Source organism: Thamnophis elegans, chromosome 2 (assembly GCF_009769535.1).
Source record: "Thamnophis elegans isolate rThaEle1 chromosome 2, rThaEle1.pri, whole genome shotgun sequence".
NCBI classification, from domain to species: domain Eukaryota; kingdom Metazoa; phylum Chordata; class Lepidosauria; order Squamata; family Colubridae; genus Thamnophis; species Thamnophis elegans.
This window is the reverse complement of record NC_045542.1, coordinates 80,276,398-80,303,179: the sequence shown is the minus strand read 5'-3', so window position 1 is coordinate 80,303,179 and position 26,782 is coordinate 80,276,398. Positions and strand designations below refer to the sequence as shown.

The following is a 26,782-nucleotide window of genomic DNA, read 5'->3' as shown; positions in this document are numbered from 1 at the left end:
AAATTATCAACTGTTGAATTAAGATGTTGCCAAACAAAAAGAGAAAAAAAATCTAAAATCAACTGTAAAAATACAAAAGAAAAGAAAAGAAAACTGCAGTGATTAAGACTTGTTGGGAATCGGTTGGAATCAACTAGGGCATTAGGGCAAAGAATGAAACCAGAATATCAGGGAGAGAACTCAAAGTTATAATAATAGAGCAGAATGAAAACACAACAGGAAAATCACAAGATTATGAGAACAGTACACTGATGACACAGAAATAAGCTCAAGAGATACAATAAATAAGTTATTGTATATAATAGTAAATAAACATAACTTGTGCAGTAAATAAAAAAGGTTCACTATTCATTTCTCTACCAAGGTTTTATTTCCCATACTGCAAACTGTGATTCACCATCTTTTTTTGTTCAATGAGGGCTGTCAAATTTCCTGCCAGGGCTTCTATCATTCCCAAGCTTTTGACATGCATCAGATTGCAGTTCGGGGTTCCTAAACTGCTCTCTACTCAACAGTTCAATTTGCCCATTTGATTGAAGCACAGAATCTTCTTATTAAGAGAAACTGCCACCGAATCCAATTCAAAAATGTGGTACATGTAAGAAATTCAGCAGCCTTGACCAAAGCTGTCACAAAAGGATAATTAATACAGCCAAATGCTCAGTCTTTCTACCCACACAATAAAGTAATACGCCGTGTCCTGAAACAGCTCGAGTTTGTGCTGTTCAGAAATATTCCAGCATTTTCATTCAATATACTTTACAAATTATGAGGTGAAGTATTTAATTATATATGGTAATTGATCTAAAACCTAGCCAGTAATTCCATATTCTGGAACAAAGCAAAACTAAATATTGTGATAGAAGGTGGATATGCAACCAATTACTGTTGGGCAGGGATATAATATATAAACACAGAAAGCATCTGAAACTCCTCATTATGCTTAGAGTTGTCACTTGTATTCTTTTTAATTCTAGGACTGTTATTATCCAGACAACGTTCACAATTAAAATTAAACATGAATTAAAGTAATAATATTATAGCAAGAGAGGAAAAAGCCCCAATGCACTATTACCATTAATAATTGAGCAAGTAAGAATACACAGATAAGCTGTCTCACCTTCCAGTCTTTATACGCTATAGAGGAGTTCTCTGTAGTCACTGCACACATCATTTGTCAAGCCCTACACAAAGCAATCTCAGTAGAGAATGACACAATTGTAGCTTGGAGAAAAGAAACATTTAATTCAAGGGGTGACTCTTCTAAGGGAGGCTCAGTTCTCAGAGACTTCTAGTCAATTCTATGGATGTAAGGTATTTTTCGGAGTATAAGATGCACCATGATTTTGAAGAGGTAATTTTTTTTTAAAAAGTCTTTGCATTCTGCAGGCATCCCAAACCCTCTACATGTCTCATTTTTTGCACACAAAAAAGTGGGGACATGCAGAGGCTTTGGGAGGCTTGTAGAGTGCTCCTGGGAGCTCCTGGGAGCGGGGGGGGGGGGGGGGGGCAAGAACGGCCCAATTTTTGTTCTCTCTTTTTTGCCCTCCCCAGCCCTCAGGAGCACTTTGCAAGCCTCCCAAATCCCCTCCGTGTCTATCTTTGCAAAGGGGGTGGGGTTTCGGTAGGCCAAAAATGCTGTATTCAGTATATAAGACATACCCACATTTTCACCCTCTTTTTATACTCCAAAAATACGGTAAGTAGGAAGCAGCAACTTTCTATAACAACCAAAAACAGATACTTAAGTAAATCACAGGAGCAGCCTTAGCCAGCCTTACCTACCATCATGTTCCTAAATATGACTTGCAGATTGTGGATCAAATCTTACAACACCCACTAGGATTTTATTTTATTTTATTATTATTTATCACATTTGTATACCATTTTAATCTTACAGAGTCACGGGAGATCAAAGGGTATAAAAGACTCACAGAATCCAAATATATTTTAAAAAAAACACTAAAGACAATCAATTTACATAAACGGAATAAAAAAATTAAAACCAAGTGCAACACTTAGTAAGAATGCAGACTAGCAGGCTCTACTCTATCATAGGATGTCTAAATTAGTTGACAGAAGCATTTTTAAGAGCTTCCTGGAAGGCCAATTAGATTTGAGGCCAGCTTCGCCTCAGGAGGAATGATATTCTATAGTGGAGGACATAGCAGAAAAGGTGCCACCTGATGAAACTCCCTAGCTGACAGGACTCATAATATGATCCTGCACTTTGAATTGGACCCCTTTACAAGCAATGCAAACTGGCAAACAGCGCAACTTATTCAGCAGAGGTATAACATCTGCAATTTTTGGAATGCACCTAACTGCCCATGCCACCACATTTAGCACTGGCTGAAGTGCCTAGATACTCTTCAAGGGAAGCCCCATGTAGACAGCACTACAATTGTGCAATCAGGAGGTGACTAGGACATGAGTGTCTGACAATAGACCTAGCCGTTACTTTTAAAGCCCTACATGGTTTAGGACCTGGTTACCTGAGAGACCGCCTCCTGCCATTTACCTTCCAAAGACCGATAAGATCACACAGATTGGGCCTCCTCCGGGTGCCATCGGCGGGTCAATGTTGGCTGGCGACCCCCCGGGGGAGGGCCTTCTCTGTTGCTGCCCCAGCCCTATGGAATGATCTCCCCACTACTCTTCCGGCCTTCCGTAAAGCTACTAAGACCTGGCTGTTCCGGCAGGCCTGGGGCTGTTGATCATCATCCAGCCCCATTTTAAGTGGTATGTATGTTGTGTAATTTTAAATAACCGTATTTCTATTTTTAATTTTTATATTCCCTTGTTGTCTGTAAGCCGCCCAGAGTCCCCCTGGGAGTGGGCGGCATACAAATGCTAATAAACTTCCAAACTTCCAAATGGGAGCAGAACACAAAGCTGAGCCAAAAGCATTCCTGGCCGCAACTGCCATGTGTTCTTTGAACAGGAGCCATGAATCCAGAAGAACCCACAGAATGTGCACCGAGTCTGTCTGGAGGAATGCAACTCCATCCAGTAGCAAAGATGATGAATCCCCAGATACAGAAAACCTTAAACCCAAAGACACTCAGGCTTGCCAGGGGTTTAGCTGGGTACGAAATAGGAATGATGGAAGCAGAAGTTTGATGAAGTCTAATGTAAAAGTAAAGCTCTCACAGAAAACAACAAACCATTGGGAATAACATCCCTGCAGGGACAAAGGAAGAAACAAAAAAACCCAAACTTACTTCTACTCTGAATATGCAAAATGGCTTTCCAGGGCAGCAATCTTCTTTAATTTTCTCATCTCCTTCAGAGGCAAATTTTAATTCTATATGTTCCAGCTTTAGAAGAAAATGGGGAAATCGTTTTTAAAAATCACTTCAAACATATTAATAAGAAAGCTCAATTGTATCAAAGTAAGTGTTTCATTGTTAAATAAAATCATTTTTGTGACTGATTAATCAGTTCTTATTTTTAAAAATTCCACAGCTTTGATTCTTTTTCTCTATAGATTTAAATGGATCTCAAGTTCAGAGGTCTGAGCCAGGAAGTGTTCCACTTTGGGCAAGTTTGGCAGTTTCAAAGTTATAAGACGTTTTATTGCTTCAGTGACTATTGCACACGTCAGATTCCAACATTCCATTATTTTTTTCACACATCAAAGCCTTTACATTCTTCAAAGTAACTGTTCAAATCTCATTAAAAAAATAGGTGTTTTTTTTTTCTCACAACAAGTAACATAGTCAACAGACTTTAGTTATTGAAATAAATATACTAACTGTAATCTTAGTCCTTTACAGCTGAATTTTTATAAATTCAAAATTGGGCAGCTAAAAATTCAAATAAATATACCCCACTAAAATCAGTTAGAAGCGGCAATTTCTATTTATAGTAAGAATCATTAAATTTAGAGAAGGAATAAACACTGCCCAAAAAAGACTGAGAACTTCCAATAATTTTCTCAACTTGGGGGAAAACAACAATCTCAATAGGGTAAAACATATGTCTGTCCAGACGATAATAGGAAAGGAACATGTTAATTATACGCTGGTTTCGCTTACAGAAGATCATTAATATTGATTTCAGGGCTCTAATTCTGGATGAATTCTTCCACTAAATATTTTTCATTTGCCAGCATTATACAGGATTTGATTGGATTAGGAAGCTATTCAGATAAGAACTGGAAAAGGTGCTTCAGAGGAGACAACAGCACACTAGGCAAACATACAGATGGCTCTTTAAAGAAGCCACATCTTTTCCTGAATTTGATATGAGGTAGCTATGCAACTTCTCAAAAATATATACTTGCATTAAGCAGTCATTGGCAGGACACAGCAAGATGATTGCACCTGCTGTTCTACCTTAAATCAAAGCTGTATTTTCCTGGGATAGGTAGCTATTGTACAAGTCTGGGAAAAGATGTGGCTTCTTTAAAGAGGCACCCATAGATTTATCAAGGATGGCCACTTACCTGAAGCCAATTTTTCACTTCCATATTGCATATCCCTACAGTTGTATTGTTATTGTGACTCAAAATGAAAAATAAATATGGAGTTTTCTTTTACAGACCCATGTGCATAGGACACATACGTACACGTACACACACACACCTTATAGATAGACTTTGTATAACTAGCTAGGGGTTGAAGATAAACAGGCAATGGATATTGAGTAGTGTTTCTCCACTTTTGCAGCTTTTAAGATGTGTGGACTTCAACTCCCAGAATTCCACAGCCAGCATGCTGGTTGGGAAATCCTGGGAGTTGTCCACATATTACCAAGATTGAAAGACAATGATATAGAGATTTTCCAGCAACAATGAATCTTACCAAGAGTTGAATATCATTAAGGCTTTCCTAGCAAATGCTCACCTCTAAGGAATTCGTCAAATAGACTATATTCTCCCGCAGGACAGCCTGTTCATCGAACTCCAGCTCCAGATCAAGCACATGGGATCCCTTCTTCTCTAAATTTTCCTGTCAACAATAAAAAGCACAAGTTTTAAAGTGCATCAATGAAATGCTGAGCAAACGTTTGATAGAACTTTTCTAGTAGGGTTCCCAGCTGGTTTATGAGTCCCAACAGAGCCAGTTGGGAGCCAGTTTACAGAAGATTGCCAATTCCAGCCACAATTTTGAAAGCTCTTAAAAGTAACTTGTTTTTGTCTCAAATCTACTTTTTAATATTTAAAAAAAGCACATTTAGAAAAATGTTTTAAAAGAGAAAACTATTTCTAAATGTATATGCCACCTGACTCCCAGCAACTCTGGCAAGCACATAAAACGAAACATCTCTGAGGGGCAGAACTTGCAGATCAGAAGCCATATGAGGTGTTTAATATACTTTTAATAGGAGAGCCTTTGCCTCCCTCCAACAGCTTGCTGAATTTTAATTGTTGGGGACTGCTTTGCAAAAAAAAAAATGTATATTTTTTTGCCAACTCATAATGCACATGCAGTGAGTATCTAATAAGCCTTTTAGTGTCTGCAAGAGACCAAAACAATACCAAAGCAAGCAATACAACATTCCAAGATAATGAGGTATGAGACTACATACCTACTCAATTCAGACTAAAATTAATACCAATCAATCAATCAAAATACAACTGTAAGGGACCTGGATGTCTTCTAGTCCAACCATCTGCTCAAGCAGGGGACCCTATACCAAGCGTGTCAAACTCAGGTCGTCACAGCAGCATCACATGACTTATTTCCCCTTCACTAAACCGGGCATAGCATGCCCAGTACATGATGTATCCAGCCCGCAAGCCGGGCCCTGCCATATACCATTTCAAATAGCTGGTTGTCCAGTCTTTTCTTAAAAACCTCCAGTGATGAAGCACCTACAACTTCTGAAGGCAAGCTGTACTATTGGCTAATTGTCCTCACTGTTAGGAAGTTTCTCCTTAATTCCAAGTTGCTTCTCTCCTTGATTAGTTTCCATCCACTGCTTCTTGTACTTTGGAAAAATAGGTTGACTCCCTTTTCTTTGTGGCAGCCCCTCAAATACTGCTGTTACCCCTAGTACAGCGATGGCGAATCTTTTTTGGCTCGCATGCCATAAGTGGAGGGAGCGCAGGGAGGTCGTGTGCGGACGTGCCACACCCATAATGCAATGTGTGACCGACCCAGTGCGCATGGCGCTCCATCTCATTTTTTGCATGCTTTTTTCGGCCTCCCCAGGCTCCAGAGGCTTTACAGGAACCTGGAGAGGGCGAAAACATCCTCCCCCGCCCCTTCCCTTCCAGATGCCCTCTGGAGGCTTCAGGAACCTTCAGGAGGCTTCTCTGAAGCCTCCAGAGCAGTCAAAACGACCCTCCGAGCAAACCGGAAGTCACTTCCGGTTTGCTCGGAGGGTCGTTTTGAGCACTCCAAAGGCTTCAGAGAAGCCCCCTGAAGGTTCCTGAAACCTCCGGAGCAGTCGAAACGACCCTCCGAGCAAACAGGAAGTCACTTCCGGTTACTCGGAGGGTCATTTTGGGTGCTCCGAAGGCTTCAGGGATCTCCAGGAGACTTCTGGAGCAGTCAAAACAACCCTCCAAGCAAACCGGAAGTTCGTTCCCGAACTTACGGTTTGCCCGTAGGGCTGGTTTTTTTTTGTGCTCCGGAGGCTTCAGGGAAGCTCATGAAACCTCCAGAGGGCCTCCGGGGGCGTGGGGAGACTCTTTTCGTCCTCCCCAGGTTCCTATAAAGCCTCTGGAGCCTGGGGAGGGTGAAAAAATGGCTTTAAAAAAGGACGAACTCAGCCAAATGGTTCCGCGTGCCACCTCTGGCACGCGTGCCATAGGTTCACCATCACTGCCCTAGTCCTTCTTTTCTCTAGAATGGCCATACCCAATTCCTGAAAACATTTTTCATACCTCCGTTAGAAGTGTCCAATAAAGACACAGGTTAGAAAATAATAAAGCTGAATACTGCATAATCAATGGTGCAGTATGGCTACTCTCAAGGTGTTTGGAAAGGGGAAAGCAGATAGTTATAGTAGTAAAGCAACAGTAACTCAGATTCCTAATCCAAAATAACTAATAGTGATTTTGGGTTGGAGGGAATCACTGTTATCGTATCCTTCTCCTCCTCTCCTGAAAGCTGTGTGTTTCAGCAGGAAAGACCATTTGATTAGTGCTGAACTGAGGTAAACAAAGACTAGATGTCTAGTATTTATGTGCTGTGATGGGATTTACATGCTCCCCTAAGAGAAACAAGCCAACCTCTACACAAATAGGGGAAATGTTCCTTCTTACATGCCAAAAAAAAAAAAAAACCATTAACCATCTTTTTTTTGAAGTGTGCAGCACATAATACTCATTAAAATTAATATCTGTTGTGAAATATATTGTCATAGCCTTACTTTACTTCCTGTGTTCATCATCAAGTGACACACAACTTTATTGCAGAACATCTTCAACGTATGCACTAAGAATCTATTAGGATTTCTAGCATACTTCAGGTAATTCATACAGAAGGAAGAAAATGTAAATGTGGTCTAAATAAAACATTTTTATTGGTTTTCCCCATTATTAAAACATCACAGCAATCTTTCTATTTGAGAAGACAGACTACTATGCAGTGTTGCAACCAGAAGCTGTAGAGTAGAATAGAAATCCTTGCTGCAGCTACAGGCAGAAGGCGGCATTTTCCAATAACAACACAGTAACTTTTCCAATTCAAGAAACACACTAAGTAAAATGCAACCACTAATATAATTTATTCTTTTAGTTCAAATTTTTAAAGTTTGTTGAAATGATACTGCTTTTCCTACTTGAGCTGAATTCTTATTTGAATTCAAGTACATTCCCAGTTGGAAGTAAATTAAACATTTAGCTAATCATGATTATATAAAGAGGGAGAAGGTTGTAATTGCCACAAACAATGTTCTTTTATGTTCTCAAATGTTTAATTGATTGATTGAGATCTACCTGTAATGTTTCAAAGCACAATCTTCTCAAGGAATCTATAAGGGCAAGATATTTATCAGGGGACAGCCACCTGTACTATCACTTACATCCATGGACCTGTTCTTCTACCCCACCCCTGAAACATGCAGTCAAAATTCAGCAAGCGGTCCTTCATCAGCTGAAAATTGAAGTGGTGGGCAACTTCACACGCAAAGTCCTACCAAGTAACCCCATGGAAAAATTTAGCCCTGTCCACTTTAAATCATCAACCTGCTCACCCTTTACGTGTTTCCCCAAAAGTTGTATTCCACAACAAATAACTAGTGTGTCCTTATTACATATAAACAATGTTCAATAAAATTAATGTAGATAAAATGCCATTTCAAAGTACAGTACATGTTTAGCAATAAACATAAATAATACCTTCATAACTCCTGAAGGAAGGATAAGATACACAGTTTGACTTCAAAGGCAAGTCTATATAAAATATATTACAGTCTAAACTGGATGTAACTAAACCAGAACCAACAGCCAGGTAATATTTCTCTGGTTAGGGTTGAAGTGGGGGATGATGATAGATAGATAGATAGATAGATAGATAGATAGATAGATAGATAGATAGATAGATAGATAGATAGATAGATAGATAGATAATCTATTTATATCAGGACATCTCATACAAAACACATAGTAATCTGAAACAGAAATAGTTCTGATGGGACACAACTTGTATGATCCTGTTCATTTTTTCTCCCTCTGAATTTTCAAAAAAAAAAAAAAAGTTGTGTTTCCATATCACTATTCTATCCTGCGCCATACTTACATTTTCTTCCACATCTCTGCATAATTTCCAGGAGTCTCATAAAATGCAAGAAGCAAGCCTATAAGCAGGAATTGTAGCATAAATAGCAAAAGGCTGACCTTAATCATTGCTACAAAAGGCATAACCCTTTTCATGTATTTTTTCAGTTCTGGCAAGGAGCTGAGTTCAGTGGCAATTATTTTGTTGTCTGGAAGCTGTCCTCCATTGGTCTACAACAAAAAACAAACAACACCCAATTATTCTTCTATTGACAGTTCTATAGGAAAAGCAAGCACAAATACCCCTCAATTGGATCTTTTATTTATTTTAGTTCTGAAGCTCAATGAAGTGCAGATAATCTACTTCATAGGTGTCAAAGTCGCAGCATCATGTTGCCATCATGTGACATATCAAGACGTTTTCCCTTTTCGTGGAGCTGGGGTGGGCATGGCCAGTGCATGACACATCCGGCCCACAGGCCACCAGTTTGACACCCCTGATCTACTTCCTCCAAGACTTTCTGAAGCTATCACCCACTATCTTCTCCATAATAGCAATAGCAATAGCAATAGCAGTAGACTTATATACCGCTTCATAGGGCTTTCAGCCCTCTCTAAGCGGTTTACAGAGAGTCAGCATATTGCCCCCAACAATCCGGGTCCTCATTTTACCCACCTCGGAAGGATGGAAGGCTGAGTCAACCCTGAGCCGGTGAGATTTGAACCGCTGAACTGCTGATCTAGCAGTAGCCTGCAGTGCTGCATTTAACCACTGCGCCACCTCGGCTCTTGCAATATAATCTTCCCCCAAAAGAGAAGGTTGGGAGAACAGTCAAAACAATGTTCTCATTTGTTTCTCATTTGTTTCTACAATTATCTGCTAACCTTTCTATTTGCTTAAACATCATTGTAGATCCCTTTTCCCCCTGAAGAACTGCTTCACCCCAATTTTAAATGCTGCTATTTAAAAGTTATTCTTTAATGAGTTCAGAAGACCACTGGGAACCCCTCTATCCTGCTAAGCCATGTTTCTATATGTAGCCATGCTCTAAATATCACACCTTGCTCAAAATCATTTAGGACAGCTATTCCCTCGGGCTGTCACAATTTGTGGTCCACCGAGCAGAACACAGCTGAGTAATCACACCCAGCCTGCTGAGCTGTCCACAAAGATATCAAGAGGGCTCCTGATTCTTGCTGGCTACCTGAACTACAAAAACAAAGGAAAGGGAAACAATTGGCTGTCAAAAGATACGATAGCCTACGATGCCATGTTGACAGCCTGAATTGGGCTTGCAGGATCTTAAGCTGCGGGAAAAAAAAAAATTCTGTTCCAGGCATCACTTTTGAATACTACATCCATAACTCACTTTTCTCTGCCAGATAGAGTTGCAGCAAAAAAAGTAGGTTATTTCAAGCTAACAAAGCAAGCTGTCTGGAAAAATCCAATCCTATTCTCCAAGACTGTGCTGCCAAAATGTGGGGCACGGAAGCAAATTTCCTTCTTCTTTTTCCCTCTAAAGCAAAGTATAGTGTACCCCCACTAGTCTAAGGATACTTCTATTATATTGCCACTTCACAAATCCTAAATATTGTTCCTGCAACAGTTTGCAACTGTCCTTACTGCAATAATCTAGAACTCCAGGTAAGGCAACCCACATGCTCTCTATCCAATCTAGGCAGAAGTGCAAAGCTCTCCCACCATCGCTAGTGGCCTCTCCTTTGTTCCATTAGTATTGTGGTAAAAATAAATATGTGGCTAATAAGTAAATAAAATGAGGCATAAGGATAGCTAATGTCTTGCTTTTTCTGCAGGTATTTATGTATTGCATTCTTTCCCTCCACGTTCAAATAAACTTTCAGTTTTTTAATTATCATTTAATAATTAAGAACGATTAATTACTACTTAATTATTCATTTCTTTCAGGTTATGTAAACATCCAAGAAGACTTGCAATAAAGCAAAACACAAAGCATGACGGGGCAAGCAAGTTAAATTCATACCACTAAAGTCAATTAAAAGTTAAAAATCCTGGCAAATAAGAAATGTTTTTTTCTATTTTCCTAAAGATTTATTTAGACTGATTCTGGGTGTGTATAATTAGCATGCTGGTTTTTAACCCATGTTTTATTTATGGTCCCCGTTGCATAAACAGGAGGTAAAAATATTTGAAGCCAGAGAAATTTAGGCAGGATAATCACCTGATAATGTTTTCGTAGAACCGACAGTGTGATGTGCTGCCACGGGGGGTAGTTCTTGGCCACATAAATGGTGCAGTGGGATGGCTTCTGTGGTATTTCTTTGTTGCCCTTCTAGAAAACAGAAAGGAAAGTCTTGCTTAGCAAAATGCGTGAAACTTTCAAACAATAACTGCAGAAAAAAGGACATGGATACTTACTTTTCCTTTTCCTGGTGCATGTAGTTTTTAGACGCAGACGGAGATCATGGGCTACTTCCTGTCAGATACTGGGAAGACTGGACAAGGATTTCATCTACTACCCCAGGCACAGGCCAGGAAGCCTTCATGATGGATTCAAGCCTTTATAGTTAACACATACGGATTGGGGGTGAAGAATTTGATGCAATATTCCCATCATTCTGCAATATGCAATCCCTCCCTCGTTCACCAGTGAATGAAAAGCAGTACCTTGCCCAACAAGCTCCAAATATATTCACACACATGAGGGCAGATTGGAGCTAGCAGGAGAGTCTGTGATTCAATAAACTGGACACCCAATTCTCGGTGCATTCCTTCTACGGCAAGTTCCCGGTACTTGTCTTTCGCTGCCTGAAGGAGAGCCAGCAAAAGCACCATTAAAAACTATTCCAACGGTCAATGGAAAACATGGCATAAAAGACCATTTCCTTCCTTGTAAACCACTTATATGCCCAAAGTAGATTATTAAAAGGAATGATTTAATTTTGCAGACCCAACCACTAGCTGGAATTAGAACCAAATAAACAGCCTGCCAGTTGATATTACATAGCTTTATAGTATGAAGGTTTCTGAAAGAGAAGTGGATCACCATAGACATAAAAGTCAAGGATAACTGCAGTGGTATACGTATTGTACTGTCATTTTGAATCGCCCATATTAGAAACTACTGTAAAGAAGTGTGGAAAATAGAAGCAATAAATATAATCATATTATTATGCCTGGAGAGTTCAGAGAGCTGAACCATAGCCTTGAATGGGGTTGTGCAAAGGAGTCAGAGCACATTATTACCAACTGTTGTGTATATATTGGGGAACTGCTGACACCTCATGGACAATTATGAAAAACGTTCTCCTTCTTATGAGCAATTGAACAGCAGATACCGTTTTTTTATCCATTTGTCTTTTGATATTTTTTATAAATAACCATTTTAATTATTTGGCCTCTTATTTTTTTTTCCTCTTCAATTCTAATTGCAATCTGATCAGAATAATTCTAATTTATTTAGATTTAATTAAGTCTATTATTTATACTGTCCCATTTAGCACAATCTTAATCTCTGCTCCTTAACATTGAGGATAGATCATTCTCAAAAGGCTATAATTCAGCAGGTCGATGTTTAAAGTCCAAAGTCAATCTTTGCATTTCCATTTAGTCAGGGTTCTGCAATCTTTTTTCAGATGAGTTTAGTAATCTCCTAAAATACACACACTTTTATTTTACAGCACGTTGGGATGCTATCAGAGCATGAAAAATGAGGTTGGATGGCTTCACAAAGCCCATGGAGAACAAGATGGGAGAGAAACTGGGAAGGTAAAGATTGCCCCGCTAGAGCTCTTCATAGGTTGTGGCCTGCTTAAGTTCTGCTAAGCTGAAGCTGGTCCCCATAAATTCCATTATATGATTGCTGGATACAAAGGGAATACTCTCAAAGGGATTGCTGTTGGCAGGTTGATTCCAAAAAGGGCTCCTTCTTCGGGATGGCCAATTGTTTTATCTTCACATACGAGTATAGAGAAATAGGGAAGGAGCTGATGCTACAGTCTTCTAGTTTTATTAATGGTGACGATGTTATAGAATACATTGTGGGGGAGAAGGAGTAGGAACATGGCCTTAGAATAAATACCAATATAACAACTGATAGGAGGAAACATAGTAATGTACTGCAATTTGACCATGTAGGAAAAGACAGTCTGGTTAGCTGTTGATTGGCCTTTTTTCTTTTCAGATTGCAGTCTACACAATAAAGTCAAGGTGATTGGAAAGATGAGCTTTCCAACCTAAAATGTCATATTAGTTACTGGTAAAACATCTCATAGCACAATTGAATTCACAGGATAGAGGTGCAGTGGTCTAAAATTTCATCTCCCAAAAGTGCTCTGGTTCTTCACACTTCTGCCTCTACCTCCTGCTCCATATAGTAGTGTCAAGATAGCTCTCACTGCCCGCAATTATCTTTTAAGGATTACCTCACCTGGCATCCAGCCTCTAATCTGCCATACCAAAAAGACAGAGCTCCCACCACCTGTGTTGCTTTTCTGGCCAACTGAAAGCAGAGAGGGGATGAAAAGTATTCTATAGCACCACCTCCTGGCCCTGTAGTACTGAGGCAGCTTTCTTTCCCCTCGCCTTTATGATAGACTCATCTCACAATATTTTTAAAAAATCAAACTTTTTTTTTTAAAAAAGATAGAATGTGAACATCTGTAATGTCTGTAATTTGTAGCTTTTAGTAATCAAACGGAAAAAAACCCATTCAAATGCATAAACATTATCATTGGAATTGTTCTTTCTTTTAAATGCTATTTTATACTGGTTTGTTTTAACATACTATTAATACATGGCTTACATTTCTTGCAATTTACTTTGACATCATTTGTGCCAGAAAGCAGAATCGAATGTTTAAGAATCTACATTCTGAAGAACAGGTACCCTTACCTGAAATTCGAAGAATCCAGTTTTAAGAGCTTCCTTAAACATCATCTTCTCATAGTTTTGTTCTGTCTTTATTATGCCTGCATTCATTTCACTAAGGGAGAAGAAAGCTAGAATTAGAATAGAATTGGAATTAAATCCAAGGTTTTGTGACAGAATCCTATAAAACTGCCATAAAGTAAATCAGATCATGCAATACTACCACAGTACCATGCAAGATTGCCATAAAACATTTTTATTATTATTATTTTTGAAAATGTAGTTTCCCTTAAGCAAACAAGTTGACCCTTCCTCAAGGATACCTGGCAAAGACCCTGTCGTTGTAGGTTCTGGCAGGCCCGCTTCTTAAACTGTCCCAGTTAGCAAGCATTTCTTTCACCCACTCCACCCATGTATAGAGGCGGAGAATGCCAGCATCTGCCATGGATTCCACAAAGTTTGCATCTTCAACAGTATCCCCTGCGTCAGCCAGCGCCAGCCGCATGCCTGAAAGGGAAAGAGGTTTCACTTTCTAAAGCAACAGCAAAAGACATACAGCCAACAGATGGGAGGCACCACTCTTGCTGTGAAAGGCTACGCAAAGCATTCAAAGGAGGCATTTTTTTCAACTCAATTTATATAAGTAAAGCATACCCTATTTAATGCCGCCAAAATCACTTCATTCACTGTGCTGTTCCCAGGCTTTCTCTATGCTTGCATGAACACACAAGCAACCGTTTCCTTAGGATTACCAATGAAACAAAGTGGTTTGTACATCCTAAAGCCCACATATGGGCAACTGGGAAAAGTAGCGACCTCAGATCTTCTAGAACAGGGCTGTCAAACTCCTGGCCCGTGGCTATGCCCAGTTTAGCAAGGGTGGGGAGTGACGACACCATGTTGACGTTGAGTTTGACACCCCATTCTAGAGGATGTGGCTCTGTCACTCTGCAATACAGCGTAAGTATTTTTATTTGGAAGGAACACCAGAACTTAAAGCAATTATAAAAATGTGATTTTTGATTTGTTAAATTTCCAATAGGTTATGCATTTAAGTTTTTCATATGCTGATCAACAAGGTTTTCTCTTTTAAAAACAGGGAAGGCTGTTTGACTAGATAAACTGTTATAAAATTGGTAATATAAACTCTATTATAAGATAGACATTATTGATATATTATACAGCCAAGCAGAGTTTTCAAAATTCAAACATAATCCAATGTGTCTTCTTACCATCAGCTGAAAATTTATCTATAGCTTGACTCAAAGTAAGAAAATTGCCTGTAGATTTAGACATCTGTTAACAAAATCAGGAGAGAAAAAATAAATAAGCATATTTAAAAGTTGGTCTGTCTATGAGAATCAGACCCAAAACTTAAATCTAATGGGGGCAAAGAAAGAGAAGTATTTTTATCTGTTAGCTATTAAAAACACTGCTAAATCTGCTATCAACCCAGACAAAATATAAGATAAACTTGCAAATATCATCTAGCTGCCCCCAACAAATCTTGGAAACCCCTGGTTGATTCTTGGGTGAGGGAAACTATCGAAAAATCTCAGCGCTATAAATCAAATCAAGAACGCTGTAGACTAAACTGGGGAAAAAGACACCAAAATATTATAGAAGACAATGACAACCTATTTTGGCTGTGATGTCTATAAACAAACATGGGTGGGTCCATGTAGTCACTAGGAATCAAACTCAACTTTAGAAAGTTTTCTCAATCCCAGCTGTTTGTACTATGTGTATTAATATAAGTTCTATTTCAATAGTCAATAGAAACTTCAATCTTCTTTGTGCAAGTTTCTGAAAACAACTTTCTTATGAAATTGTATTTGTCAAAAGTTATTCTCTTTTAAGAGCATAGTTAGAGAAACCAAGATTTCAATAAGCTTCAAAAACAGAAAAGGGCCACAAATATATTGACACGCACTACAAAATATCAGTTTGGATTATTAAAAATCAAATGTGTGTTTGCATGTGTGTGTGTGTATATGTATATGTCATAAAACACAAATGTAACAAAGGCAACAGTAAAAATAATGGCTTTCTGTCTGGATGGTCTCTTGTGATGAGATAGACAGAGAAAGGAAGCAGTATGCTTCCTCCCATATTTGGGCATACCAGAGTTGTGACATAATACATAAATACATACATACATACATACATACATGATAGAGAGATAGAGAGATAGAGAGATAGAGAGATAGAGAGATAGAGAGATAGAGAGATAGAGATAGAGATAGAGATAGAGAGAGAGAGAGAGAGAGAGAGAGAGAGAGAGAGAGAGAGAGAGAGATTATATGCTAGAAAAACAATGTGGAGAGGAAAGTCTAACAATTAAATGTTCCATAAACTTTCTGCCTGTGTTTCCATATTTGGAAAAAGAACTTTAAGTCATGTTAAGTTCAGCTTTCCTGAGTAATATCACAAATTAACATATTACTTGCTGCTCCTTAATCTGAGAAAGGATTTAATTCATAACCATAGTAATCAGAGATGTTCAGTATTGATTCAAAAAGACATCATACCTTCTCTGAATTAAGGAGAAGATGCCCATTTGCTCGGACAGATACAGGCCATTTTTCTCTGCATTGGAAGACAAGAGTTTCTTGTTCTACATGATTTGTCATATTCAAAACAATCTTCTAATTTTTAATAAAAGCACTATTTTAAAAACACTGACTGTGCACTATTCTTTATTTTAGGATTGTTTTTTTTTCTTATTGGTTATGCCAATGTAATAATTCTTTGTATTCCTCTGTATTATTTTCCATCAAATACAGGTACTCCTCGATTTATGACTTACCTTGAAACAGAGACACCAAAAATACTTCACTAAAGGGATGTAGAGGAATTTGTTGTCTACAGGTAGTCTTTTTTTTTTATTATCTTTTATTAAACATTTATAGGCCGCCCTTTTCCCTGAGGGGACTCAGGGCGGCTTACAATAATAGGGGAGGGGAGTGCAGGACAAAACACAAAAAGAAAATGTGAGTAAAAATAATTAGCGGTAAAACACAACATTCACTCAACATTCGGGAGGGGCGAGAGTAAAATCCTATCCCCAGGCCTGACGGGATAGTCAGATCTTGAGGGCTGTGCGGAAGGCCTGGACGGTGGTGAGGGTGCGGATCTCCACGGGGAGATTGTTCCATAGCGTGGGGCTGCAACTGAGAAGGCTCCTCCGCGTAGTCCAGTCAGCAGCACTGACTGGCGGATGGAATTCGGAGGAGGCCTACTCTATGCGATCTGATGGGACGAAGGGAGGTAATTGGCAGAAGGCGGTCTCTCAAATAGCCAGATCCACTACCATGGAGCGCTTTATGAATGGTAAGTAGGACCTTGAAGTGCACCCGGAGATCAACAGGTAGCCAGCGCAGCTCACAGAGGATCGGTGTTATGTGGGCGAACCGTGGTGCGCCCACAATCACTCGCGCGGCTGCATTCTGGACTAGCTGAAGTCGCCGGATGCTCTTCAAGGGCAGCCCCATGTAGAGCACATTGCAGTATTCCAGCCTAGAGATCACAAGGGCTCGAGTGACTGTTGTGAGGGCCTCCCGGTTCAGGTAGGGCCGCAACTGGCGCACCAGGCGAACCTGGGCAAATGCCCCCCTGGTCACAGCTGACAAGTGATGGTCAAAACTCAGCTGTGGGTCCAGGAGGACTCCCAAGTTGCGGATCCTGTCTGAGGGGTATAAATTTTGACCCCCCAGCCTGAGTGATGGAACGTTGGCCAAATTGTTGGGAGGAAAACACAACAGCCACTCGGTCTTGTCCGGGTTGAGTACCAGTTTGTTAGCTCTCATCCAGTCTTTAACAGCCTCAAGACCCCGGTTCATCACGTCCACCGCTTCATTGAGTTGGCACGGGGCGGACAGATACAACTGTGTATCGTCCGCGTGTTGATGGTATTTTATCCCGTGCCTCCGAATGATCTCGCCCAGCGGTTTCATGTATATGTTAAATAGTAGGGGGATAAGACCGAACCCTGCGGCACCCAGTTAGGGGCCTCGGGGACGATCTCTGCCCCCCCACCAACACCGACTGCGACCTGTCCGAGAGGTAGGAGGAGAACCACTGCAGAACAGTGCCGCCACCCCCACCTCCCGCAGTCGTCGCAGAAGGATACCATGGTCGATGGTATCGAAAGCCGCTGAGAGGTCAAGGAGAACCAGGATGGACGCGTGGCCTCCATCTCTGGCTCTCCAGAGATCATCGGTCAATGCGACCAAACGGTTTCTGTGCTGTAACCGGGCCTGAAGCCGGACTGGAAGGGGTCAAGATAGTTAGCTTCCTCCAAGGTACGCTGAAGCTGGAAGGCCACCACCTTCTCAACAACCTTCCCCACGAAGGGGAGGTTGGAGACTGGGCGGTAGTTATTAAGAACGGCTGGATCCAAGGACGGTTTCTTCAGGAGGGGTCTCACCACCGCCGTCTTGAGCGCTGTGGGGAAGTGCCCCTCCCGAAGAGAGGTGGTAACAACCGCCTGGATCCAGCCTCGTGTCACCTCACTGCTGTTGGCAACCAGCCAGGAGGGACACGGGTCCAGTATACAGGTGGAGGCGCTCACAGCTCGCATAGCCTTGTCCACATCCCCAGAGGCAACATCCTGAAACTCAACCCAGAGATGGTCTGCCAAGTCATTCCCTTGTGTCTCGGCTGGATCTGCGGGGGTGGAGTCCAGGTCCGACCGAAACCGAGCAACTTTGTCCGCCAAGAACTGAACATACTCCTCAGCCTTACCCTGTAAGGGGTCCCCCGTCTCCCTCCTGTTTAGGAGGGAGCGGGTTATCCTAAACAGGCGGCTGGGCGGGACTCGGCGGACGCTACCAAGGTGGCAATGTGTGTTCTTTTAGCTGTTCTTAATGCCCGAATGTATTCCTTGCTGCATGCTGTCAAAAGTGCCCGGTTCGATTCGGACCTATCAGATCTCCACAAGTGCTCTAGGCGTCTCCTCCGGCGCTTTATCTCCCGGAGCTCCTCGGTGAACCAAGGAGGCCTCCGGGAGCCGCTGACCCGGAGGGGCCGTAGTGGCGCAATCCGGTCCAGAGACTCTGATGCTGCCGAGTGCCAGGCAGCAGCAAGAGTCTCCACCGAACTGTGGGCGAGAGTATCAGGAATAACCCCAAGCTCCGTCTGGAACCTTACAGGGTCCATAAGTCGCCTGGGGCGGAACCACCTGGTCGGTTCCTCCTCCCTACGGTGGGGGTTTGGCCTCCGGAAGTCTAGTCTCAGTAGGCAGTGGTCTGACCACGACAGGGGTATGGTCTCATTACCCCTCAGACCAAGATCATAACTCCACTGCTCCGAGAGGAATACGAGGTCGAGTGTGTGACCCGCTGAGTGGGTTGGGCCTCGAATTACCTGGGTCAAGCCCATGGCTGTCATGGAAGCCATGAACTCCTGCGCTCCGTCAGAGTGTTCACCGAGCGAAGGCAAATTGAAGTCCCCCAGAACCATAAGCCTAGGGAACTCAATTGCTAGCTCGGCTACTGACTCGAGGAGCGAGGGGAGGGCTGCTGCAACGCAGTTGGGAGGCAGGTACGTTAGCAGCAGACCCACTTGACCCTTGAGGTCCAGCTTCACCAGTAGGGACTCACACCCGACAAGCTCCGGAGCAGGGATCCTACGAGGTGCTAAAGACTCCCGGACTACAATAGCCACACCACCACCCCTTCCCTGGGCTCTCGGCTGATGAAGCACCTGAAATCCGTCTGGGCACATCTCTACGAGGGGGACTCCTCCCTCCGTGCCCAGCCATGTCTCAGTAATACATGCCAGGTCTGCCCCCTCGTCTAAAATCAAGTCCCGGACGAGGGGAGCCTTATGAACAACAGACCTGGCATTTAGCGACAGCAGCCTGAGACCAGGGTCCTGATTACTCGTGCCATCTGACCTTGGAGTGGGACTCCTAGGGCCGGAAGGAGGGATCTCTGTGATATAGCGAGCCCTCCTTCCCCGGTAATGGCCTGCCCTAAAGTCCCCGCCATATCTGCCTCTCCCTGTTATGACCGCAATGCCCCGACCCTCTCCCGTGGATGTAGTTCCCCCAACCACCCCGGTGACCCCCGCATACCCCGCCAGGTCCTCCGAATCAGTCATACCCAAACTCTCACACAGACAGTCCTCACAAAAAGTTAAAACACAGATACAGCAATATTAATAAAAAAGTGAGATCATTCATACCATCCCATACAATCCCATGCACTCAACATACCTATTTAAAAATAAAATTAGAAAAATTGCGCAGGTTCACAGAGTCTGTACTAGATTTATAATAGTCCAAAGGTGCCTTCCACCCTCTCCTGAGGGGGGGCCACACCTTGAGGGGGGCTCCTCTAAAGAGTTCAATATAGTCCAAGGAGGGGGGGGCTGGGAGACAGGGTGAGTTCGGGTAGCAGCTGCAGTAGTGAAAACCAGGAGGTTAACCATGGTGGGAAAAGTTTGGTGGCTAAGTTCATTCCAACCATCCCCCTTAATATCATTTTCAGATCAAAGAGTCATAGGGGGGAGGGAGAATGCTTGTCTCTGGTGGAAGGGGAGAGGGGGGGACGTTCTATTCAGCGATCGGGCTCGGTGTTCTTAAGGCCCCAAGGCGTCAGAAATAGAATCCAGGATAGAATCCAAGATGGTCAGTGTCAATATCCACGAATGTTGGCGTCCCTTCGAGGCTGGCAGCTCGGAGAGTGAAATTTTACCGGTCCTCTGCCAGCACTAATCCCAGGGCGTCTGTATCGCTCCCCCACTCCCTCGACTCATTCCAAGGGGCCAGTTTCCTCTCTCACCAGTTCTCTTTTTGTTTTATCAGTTTGTAGACTCCACAGGTTTTGTTTATCAGTCTTACAGTCTTGCAGTCTCCACAGGTTCTCTTTTTTTTTTGGTTGAAGCCGCGGTGTTCGTCGGCATTAGGCGGCCTCCGTCGCCAGCAATGTCGGAGGCCAGCAGCAAGCCAGCAACAGCAGCAGTAAAAACGTGTTCCGGTGCTTGCGTCGCCTCCCAAATTCTCCCTCTCACCAGCTCTCTTTGTTCAAATCGATCCTCACCGTCCTCACAGTTCTTACATTCGAGCCGCGATGTTAGGCGGCATTCGGCGGCACCCGCGGCCAGCAATATCGGCGGCTAGCGGTGACGATATCCCTCAGCGCTTCTCGGAGCTCAGCGTCTTTCAGAGCTCGGCATCTTCTCGAGCTGGCAGCTCGGAGCGATCAAATTCTCCATTGCCGCTGCCAGTCCCAGGGTCGCTAGATGTTCGGGCGACCTCACCTCCTTTGGGTCAGCTCCCGAGTGCCAAAATCCAACTCTTTACAAGTTTTAACTATAGTACAGAAGCCGAGCGGCAAACCCGGCAGCCATCTTCCTCGCCCATGCGCAGTAGTCCTTGATTTATGACCCCTACTGAGCCCAACATTTCTGTTGCTAAGCAAGATAGTTGTTAAAAGTGAGTTTTGCCCCATTTTCCAACCTTTCACAGTTGCTCAATGAATCACTGCAGTTGTTAAGTTAGTAACATGATTTTTAGGTGAATCTGGTTTTCCCATTGACTTTGCTTGTCAGAAGGTCACAAAAAGGGATCACATGACCTCGGGAGACTGCAACTGTCATAAGTGAGTCAGTTGCCAAGTGTCTGATTTTTTTAATCGCAAGACCATGGGGATGCTACAATGATCATAAGGGTGAAAAATGGTCATGAGTCACTTTTTTTCAGTGCCACTGTAACTTTGAACGATGACTAAATGAACTGTTGTAAATTGAAAACTACCTGTGGTTAGAGACAAATTTTACTCCAGACTCCAAATAGTCTAACAATTTTTCTGAAAGTTTGTGAACTATTTAGCACTAGCTATAATTCTGAAGTACTGTGACCTACAATATGATCGGAGTTTAATATATATTTATTAAGAAATTCTGATTAAGTGCATAAAACCTTAAGTGCATCAAGTCTTTATCCTAAATCAAAGTTCACTACCACATGTTCAAAAAGTATGTGAAGCTTTAGATGTAGCAACTGGAGGCATCTTCTGTACAATGGTAACCATTACTTCAACCCATTTTTCTGCTTCATAGATTTAGTTGTACAATTAAGATCATGGCCATACTACAAGAACCAAATTTATTTAAACTTTACAGATAACTATCTAAACACTTTCCAATAGAATTAACTTAGGGCCATCCAGCCCCTAACGATGCAGAGCAGCCAAAAATCATGATACTTCCAACAAAATGCTTCATACTGGGATAAGGTTCCTTTGTTGGAATAGTCTTTTATTTTCTCTGAACGTAGCAGTTTTCATCAAACCCAAAAAATCCCACTTTCTTTATCTATCCACAGAACATTGTTCCAACAGCTTGATGGATCAAACTTGTGTTGTGTAAAGGAAACTCTAATGCTAGCAACCAATATGTACAGTTTTAAAAGGGGAGTGCCGCTGGTTGTCTCAATGCAATTCACCACTTTAAGATTGCTGGGCTTCACATACTTTTCCAGTGGAAATAGTGAACACTGCAAGTTCAAAAAAATATAACACAGTAAGTATCCTGTTTGAAGTGATGTTTGTTTTAACCAGAATCTCTTTATCAACTAATATGACTTTCATGAATCTTAAATCACCTTATAGGTCACAGTATTGAAGAAGTATGGGTAGTTCTAATAGTTCCCAAAGATTCTTTCACTCCCTTAATTGCTAGAATAGCTATTCAGAGCCTGGAGCAAATTAGCCTCTAACAAGTTGAAGCAATAAAATATGACTCAGAGGAATGCACGGAATTATTATGTAACTGGCAGAGACAACAGGGAAGAAAAATACCTATAGAAAAAAAACTTGCCATCCTCCCAATGCACTGTGCAGCAAGCATGGGATCCTGATTTCACCCCATTTGCTTCAGTAGTGCAAAGTAAGCCAGATGTCCTTCAGATAGAGAAGAACTAATGATTATCCTTGCGGGAGTCCTTTTCCCACCTACTGGTATTGTAAGACTTACCGGTACATCTGCAAAATAATGTAGCTTGACGGAAAAGGAAAAAAGGTAACTAACAAGCATTCTAGGCATCATAAGATAAACAGTCTTTCAAAGCTCATTAGCTGGGTCGCACGTGGATCGCACATCAGCCAAGGAATTCCTTATGGAGATTGGGATGATCTCAGTGAATCTGCAACATTTACTCATACTTGAGCCAAAAGCATGATAGGAACTTTCCAATGTATTTTAAAAGTTCAATACAGTGGAAAGTAAACTAAGGGTACACGGTACAGTTCATGGACATCACACCTGTACAAATTCAAATTGGGCAAGCAGTAAAAGACATGATTAATTAACATTGGGAGACTAGATAGTCAACAAGAAGTGATTCAGCAATGTATCGATTACACACGTAACAAACTGGCTCCATGCTTTAATTCCATACTCAAGTCTTGTAAAAGAGCAATTCATTTTAATATAGTTTTGCCTGCTCAGACTTCTTTTCCTTTTCAAAGTTTGCACAGGTTGTGATTACTTGAATTAATACAGCTGGAGATGCAACTTTTCACAGACTAACCTCTGATCTGGCCACATGGCTACATGATTGTAAAGATAGTAAGACAAGTGATTTGGAACAAGATCCTTGCCAGAAGCTCGTATATCCACTGGATACCAGTACTCAAACTCTTGCTTCAGTTTATCCAAAGCCTCCTTAGGGATTTTGTTGCGGGGAATGGAGCCGTCTTAAGAAGATGTTAGTTTCCATACCTCCTCTGTCATTTGGCTTGCTCTGTGTATAATAGGCAAAGTTATAAAAAGAAAGGCTGCAGGTTTCCCTACTAACTGAGCACCTATTTGGTATGATTACTACATACACCATCACTAAATATGGTTTCATTCTTCAAACTCATGTTGCTTTTAATTTTTAAAAAAGGACCTAATTTAAGATCTGAAACATTTTAAATAAGAAAAAAAATCAGTTGGTATTGATTTTGCATTTTTAAAGTATCAAACAACCTAAGGTTACCCAAGATTAGACATTACCAGAACTGTAATTCTAACAGATTATTCTTCAATATATCAAAATTAGATGTAGCTGATGAAAACTGTGCCAATTTTCACTGTTCGTTTGTTTGTTAATGATTGACAACATCTGTTAGTTAAGAGGCAGTGCAGTGGTTAGAGTGCAATGCAGGCTACTTCTGCTGACTGCTGGCTGCCTGTAATTTGGCAGATCGAATCTCACCAGGCTCAAGGTTGACTCAGCCTTCCATCCTTCCAAGGTGGGTAAAATGAGGACCCAGATCGTTGTGGGCAATGTGCTAACTCTGTAAACTGCTTAAAGAGGGCTGTAAAGTACTGTGAAGCGGTATATAAGTCTAAGTCTATTGCTAAGTGCTAAATTACCCATTACCCTCAAAATCCTGGTCTGAAACTAGTATGTATTCCACTAGTTCTGAAGTCAGAATCTACCATTAGAGTTAAGGTCACACTTATAGATTCTCTTATGTTTAACCTCATGTGTGGCTCAAAAAATCTACTTTGTATTTTTTTTTTAATTTTCTTTAGGAAATGCAAAAAATACACTTGAATTAAGACATCAAATGCAACAAACTGTTCCCATAATGACCCGATTGGTAGTTTTTAAAAAGCCATGATCCTATAGATTACAGAACATTATTCCTGTCATGCTAACTTGAAAATATTATATAAATAATCAGCATCATAAGTTCTAATATTTATGGCAGATAATAAAAATAGCCATTTAGAGCAACATTTGTGACTGAGGAATGGAATGTAACAAGATCCACATCTTTATGTTAGTATATATCTGTGAGCCATGACAGAGATATACTCAAGACACAGGAGAGACCATATCCATTTGCTTTTTTGAGTTTTGTACGGTGAAATTAAGTAAAATGTTTTCAGAAATTTAGTATATATATTTTGCTTCCTATTTCCTGGGAAATAACCCCAAAACACAAATTTCACTGTTGAATGCTATATGACTACGGTATATTTATTTTTTATTTTTACAAGACAAGGCAACATTTGCAAGAGAAGGCACTTACCACACCTTATCACCACTCCCTTCTCACCTAATGCCCAGTGGAGATTCTCCTTGTCCATTCAAATTATCAGGCTGTAGGAAATGAGCAACTGTATAGTAGGCCATGTAGATAGTAGAATCAGAGAGAGATTCTATTAACCACTGCTCATCCCAAGGCATACGAGTTCCTGGAAGATGACAAAATATTTTGTTAGGCATTAATCACTGACATTTAATAGTCTATCCTCTTGCATTTATGGAAGATGAGGAGGGAATTGTCAAAACTATACCTAGTCAATCTCTTACCATATGACACTTTGCATTATATTAATGCAAAGGCAAACATACTGCTTTCATGAGAAATCTGATTTAAACATATTTAGGCACTACAGGAATTTATATTGATGATCAAATCAATTCTAAATCAATATACTGTAGAAGATAAAAGTTCATTAAAAGTACTCTGTGTGAAAATTGAGCTGTTCATACATCATATTAGTCTTTTCATAGGTTTTCCAGTTATATAATAATGGTCGATCATATATGGAAAATGAATAAAACAAAATAATAAAAGTGTTGATTAATAAAACACTGTTACTGGCTGATCAATAGAGCAGTTTTCCTACCTAGGCCGTACGTCCTTGAGCAGGCATGTTCCTGGAGCCAATTCAGGGTGGCTTCAAAGTTTTTTCTGGTCTCCTCACAAAAAACTGGGAAAACCAAAGCATTAATTATCTATATGTCATATATTAACCCTCCTCCCTGGCACAAACCCCACACCCTACGTCTCAAGGTTTTTTCAGACATTCATGGGTCTGCTGCTTCCAGTCTCTTCACCATAGTCCAGGTACCTTGGGGAAAAGAACCAATATCGTAGGGAGTAAGAAAGATGATCTTGACAGAAATAGGCCGGATGCTTTACTAAAACAATGAATGGAAAAGCATGGCTTTAAGTCCAAAACAAGCAGTAGGACTTGGAAGAGTTGCAAAAGCAGAAAAGTGGTAATCATGCAACTGTAACTTTTTTTATTTTCAACTTACCATTGGTCACAGAGAGCCACCACACACTCATCTGCAGATCTAGATATAACTTTTTCTCGGGTTCCATATAAATCATTGCTTCACCCTGAAATAAGGAAACAGGGAGGAAATGGGAGTTTAATGCTGAGACAACAAGTGGGAAAGATGGAAATCAGATTATGATTATTTTAGCATTTTAATACTTCAATATCAGCAAATTGGATGGGGAGGGATATGATTTCAAGAATCTCAAAGAAGGGACTGCAGGACTGTGTGATAATCCCTTCTTCATGGAATTCAGTATATTGTATGGACAACAGATATTACAAAAGGCATTGTGACTTATATTTAATTTCCCTAAAAATTGCAGCCATGCAAGTTCTTTTTGATTCTATTTTGGTATCAGTTCTCTTAGACTGTGCATCTCAATGCACCTAGGAGAGCACAAGACAATCACAAAAGATTTTCCTGTCCAAAGCAGGGGGGGGGGGGGAATCTGTCCTTAAATGATCTGAGTTTCTCAAGAATGCCTTTTCCCCATAGCTGCAAAGGTGCCCAATGTAAGTTCTCTAATGCCTAAATTGCAAAATCTCAAACCACAGAAAGTGGGTTTGGGAACACTACTTGCATGCTTTAATTCAGTTCTCCCTTATACGCAGGCGAAGAGGCATACTCTGCCCTATATTCGTTGAGAATGGATGAACATACCACATACAGAAGTTACAATCTCTACTGCACTGTCCTCTTGTGACTAAAATGTGAAAATACACTTTTTGCAAAAGAAAACCCTCCAAGGCAATCCCCAGCTGCACAAGTTTTAAGGAAATAGCAGTGGGAAGCATATAAGAAAAGAGTCTTTCTTAAAACACTTGAGAGTTTACAAGCTTGCAGTTCAGAGATACAACATATCTCCCTTCTCTTGTGCATGTTAAAATATTTTTTCAAATCAAAAGCTGCTTAAGCATTGTAGAGAAAAGATTTATAGGGCAGAAAACAAAACAACTACTGCTGTATAACAATATGTTGTAAACCCAAAAGTTCAATTAAAAAAGAGACGTAAGGGAAGGGAACCAATTGTCTATTTGATCCAATAGGCTAAATGTAATTTATTTTTCCATTAAAAGAAATGTGTTTGATTTCAGGCTATTGGCGGGGTTCTTGGTGTTCTCTGAGCTTGGTAGTTTTCTTGCAGTCATTTCACCATCCATCCAGGTCAGGGATCCCCATC

The 26,782-nt window shown here is 41.1% G+C and overlaps 1 protein-coding gene across 1 annotated transcript in view; it reads right to left on the bottom strand.

The window, feature by feature from the left end:
- LARS1 (leucyl-tRNA synthetase 1) overlaps positions 1–26,782 on the bottom strand; it is a 47,242-nt gene that overhangs the window by 6,918 nt on the left and 13,542 nt on the right. Inside the window, 18 exon segments of the mRNA XM_032210072.1 lie at positions 3,225–3,320; positions 4,851–4,955; positions 8,795–8,905; positions 10,876–10,986; positions 11,073–11,094; positions 11,096–11,133; positions 11,135–11,213; positions 11,302–11,462; positions 13,548–13,638; positions 13,847–14,030; positions 14,756–14,819; positions 16,055–16,112; positions 23,062–23,274; positions 24,584–24,722; positions 25,161–25,244; positions 25,315–25,385; positions 25,576–25,627; positions 25,630–25,660. Coding sequence (XP_032065963.1) covers positions 3,225–3,320; positions 4,851–4,955; positions 8,795–8,905; positions 10,876–10,986; positions 11,073–11,094; positions 11,096–11,133; positions 11,135–11,213; positions 11,302–11,462; positions 13,548–13,638; positions 13,847–14,030; positions 14,756–14,819; positions 16,055–16,112; positions 23,062–23,274; positions 24,584–24,722; positions 25,161–25,244; positions 25,315–25,385; positions 25,576–25,627; positions 25,630–25,660 — 1,710 coding nt within the window.